At 40.4% G+C, this 3,734-nt stretch overlaps 1 protein-coding gene across 2 annotated transcripts in view; it reads right to left on the reverse strand.

The window, feature by feature from the left end:
• Nucleotides 1-3,415, reverse strand: part of LOC136437062 (ubiquitin-conjugating enzyme E2 K-like) — a 78,620-nt gene extending 75,205 nt beyond the window's left edge. The window contains exon 1 of one of the 2 annotated variants that reach the window (XM_066431512.1): nt 3,259-3,414. In XM_066431512.1, the coding sequence (XP_066287609.1) occupies nt 3,259-3,321 (63 nt within the window). In that variant the 5' untranslated portion in view covers nt 3,322-3,414. Of the gene's footprint in view, nt 1-3,258 lie in introns of both variants that reach the window. The other variant, XM_066431513.1, reaches the window with a different exon arrangement.
• Between the last annotated feature and the right edge of the window lie 319 nt (nt 3,416-3,734).

Raw genomic sequence — 3,734 nt, forward strand, 5'->3', positions numbered from 1 at the left:
TTGTTTTGTTCCCGTTCAGTTTGCTTTCGTATTATTGATTTGTTTCGGTGTTTGTTTTCTCAACTGTATGTTTCATGTTACTAACACTAACACCTGACGTTCCCCAGAACTAACAAGTTCGGAAAGCTAAGTAAACATGAATCACACATTATATTCTATTAACAATATAAGAGTAATCAAAGCATTGAACTTTGAAACTTTGAAACTTTATTCAGTATTTACAACTTCGCAGCTTTTATTTGTAAACCTGAATTGCGTTGCAAATTTACACAACAACAAGTCAACATTACATAAGAAAATGAGCCATCAAAACTACACAGAGGCAAATCACACTTGACACGGTCACAATAGATAGGTAAAATCTGTTAAAAGCACGCTAACCATAGTCACATTAGATATATAAAATCTTGTTGACGATCATTGTGCAAATATACTAAGCTAAAACATGAACAGATATAGAGATCATGGCAATCAATGTAACCTTTTGGCTCATTGTTGCATCAATTTTAGAGTTCTGGGGAAGAGGGACTGTTCATGCCTCTTCGAATGGCTGCTCAACGGTACTTTGTAGGCTGAAGTTTGTCTTAGATTGTACTTTGTGTCTCCGGATTTCACAAGGAACTGCCGGCAGGGGTGTGTGTCGTACGCCACCACCCTCCCGAGCTCACGCACGGATGCCTCGCCTCTCCGCTTCTCCAGGGTGGGCAGCTGGTCGGAGCGGATTTCAATAATCCTGCAGCAGGTTTTCTGTACCTTCTCGACCTTGTCAGACAGCCCACGAGGCAGTCCTCCCCACACTGGTGAGTCTAACACAGGTCGAATGAATGCTGTGTAGATCTGAAGGAACTTGAAGCTGGTCCACAGGAGTTCAAGCATCGAGGCGGATTAACCACCATCGGCTGCATTTTTCCGGAGCACGTACGGTAATTTAGTACGCTGTATGTTAACAAGGAAGAGTATGTGAAGAAATAATATGATAATGTAAATTGCTGAAATAAATCAGGAAATACAATCAAACTACCAAATAAAAGTTGTAAACATTAAAAGAGATAACGAACTTTGTCGACGCAACTCAGTTGTCCAGCATCCCAAACTTTCGTCTTGCCCGTATACATTTCTTGTCACCGACGGCAAACGAAGGACTACTGAGAAACGAATGACCACTGAGAAGAAAAGTATTAGTACTCCTAAATGGTAACCGGGGTGTTATGATGGTCATATCAATGAGGTTTTATCAAACATTCCTTTACTTTTACTGAATCTCGCACTGGATAAGCGCCTTTATTTGTAACGTTCAAAACATGCTGCGACTTGACTAGTGACTATGGACTGACTTTGGGATTCGGAATTATATTGTCAATTTATTTTCATTTAACGAATATGATTATGGAATATTGAAATATTCCTCCCAATTTTACTGCTGATTCTTGCCACAGTTCATCCAAGCACTACGTAGCGTAAAAATCAACGCATGTTCGCGCGAAGTGCTCCGATTTGGGCCATTAGAAGTTGACGGCTCCATGATCCACGAAAAATTAAAAAAGAACGTTTGTTCACAAACTGTTGGGATGTTTTCTACTTTCAATAAAAATGCATCGCTATTGTTTCCAATTGTAAGTAACAACCATTTTTTTCTTCTTTTCCAGTGTCCCAACCAGGCTAGGAAAGAGATCTGATGATGGCTCACGTGCTTTGTTAGCGTCAGCGTTGGCAAAGACGCCGTCAGAACAAAACGACGTGTCAACTAGTAGAAGTGCTAAGACAACACCCAGAGACCGGAGGCCTTCATCAAGGAGCAGAGATGGATTTAAAAAATAAAGAATAAAAAAAAATAAACATGATAATATAAATATAAGATGATAAAAGATAAAAATAAATGAAAGTAATGTTGACTGTAACAGTGAAAAATAAAACATACAATTGAATCGATGGGCTCGAACCTGCACATCTTGCCTGGTTAGAACTGATGGACAACAACACTACCAGGTGAGCTATCAGCGCTTTTCAAAATTACGGTCGTTACATCGCGTATATGACATGGTGTCGTCTGTTGAAATAGAATCGCGTCAATTGTTTATATTATCACTTTGTTAGCGAACGACGACAAACTAATATTTATCAATGAAACGAAATGAGTGACATGTTGAAATAGAATTGAACAAAACAAACAGAAATACGTAGCGTTCGACCGTAGAACAATGCAAGTATAGTCATTACGGACTGCAGCTGTGGAACGCCACGTGATGGGCCGTTTGTATTGAAGTGGTTTGAAGGTATTGTTACCTCGCCGCAATATTTAGCTCACCGCGATACGCCGCTTGCGTTTGCGAACAAATGGCTGCCATACGGCGCCGCGAGCTGCAGGTTCGATTCCGGGTTTATGCTTCCGCGTCCTTTGACATGAATTTCCTTGGTTATTAAGAGCTTATCGATGTTTCCTCGATTATATTTATAATATCTTAACTATGCTTCCCATACTTGACGATTACAGACTTCTACGGAAATATCGTTCGTTTCAACGTTTTATTTTTTTTGCCGGTTGTAATAAAAGCTTTATTGACACAAACAGTACAGCAAGTTCCGCACGTTCTACTACAAACTAAGTAAAAACTAAGTCTTATAACTAAACAATAAAAGTTAACATCCGTAAATATCAAATATGGTGCTGGAGAACAGCTGATCGATTATCGTCTGAAGTTTCCTTTTTATTAACCTCCATGCCGCGACGACCATGTGATTGTCTCTCCGCTGTCAATCATGCAGTGTCCATGGTAACCAGTACAGCGGCTACTCGTCAATCAATGCCGTTGCCATGGTTTCATCCAAGCTGGGGAGTCCCCTCCGCCGTATTTGTTACTTGTTGCCTTGACGACCGGCATCGGAAGTGTGTGGGAAAGAAGAAACGACGTATTTCCTAAAAATTTGTCGGGAAACCATGGGTTTATCGTCGGGAATTTTGAGACCATCAGAAATGTATCGTGTATATGTCGGGAAATGTACATCGACCGATGGGACACCGATGGACTTCCGACAAGCCCTACAATCCGGAGAACAACATTTAACGTTTCCCGATACATTCCCAGATAATCGTGACTATGTGTTTCCAGTGTATACCCGACCTCCCTGTGCACTGTGGAAGTTACAGCACCTCCGTTGTTACCCCCCCCCCCCCCCCGGCCATAATTTTTTTGTAGCAAGCCAGCTACGTTTCGACATTTGTCTCCATTACTTTTACACAAAAGAAACAGATCATCTCACCTCTTCACTTTTGACGACTTCCTTGAACTCTCTTTTTATTCTGGCAACTGCGATGTTCGCCATGCCCTGGAAATTAGTAAGAAAGTCGTAAGAAAAACGTAACTTTCCCTCACTGACCCCAAATGTTGAAGATGGCGATGATATTTATACGCATGCGTCGGAATATTCTACTAAACTAGTGAAGGATACTTACTTTATATACTATAAGATAACAGATGTTATCAATCTCTAGTACATCATATGAAACGAAAGTGAATGGAAATCTAAAAAATCAGCTAGTTATGTGCAATATAGTGATATCTGATATTTCAATGTCTAAGATTTGTGAAAAATTATCAAACTAAACCCCCGTATTTTGAATGGGCTCTAACGGTTTGTAGTTTTTGTTAAGTACCATATGATTGGTTTCACCAAAAGTTTCCCAAATATATCGACCAATCACCGTTGCCGTTTGAGGAAAGACCCGGGCATGCGTA

Source organism: Branchiostoma lanceolatum, chromosome 6 (genome assembly GCF_035083965.1).
Source record: "Branchiostoma lanceolatum isolate klBraLanc5 chromosome 6, klBraLanc5.hap2, whole genome shotgun sequence".
NCBI lineage: Eukaryota > Metazoa > Chordata > Leptocardii > Amphioxiformes > Branchiostomatidae > Branchiostoma > Branchiostoma lanceolatum.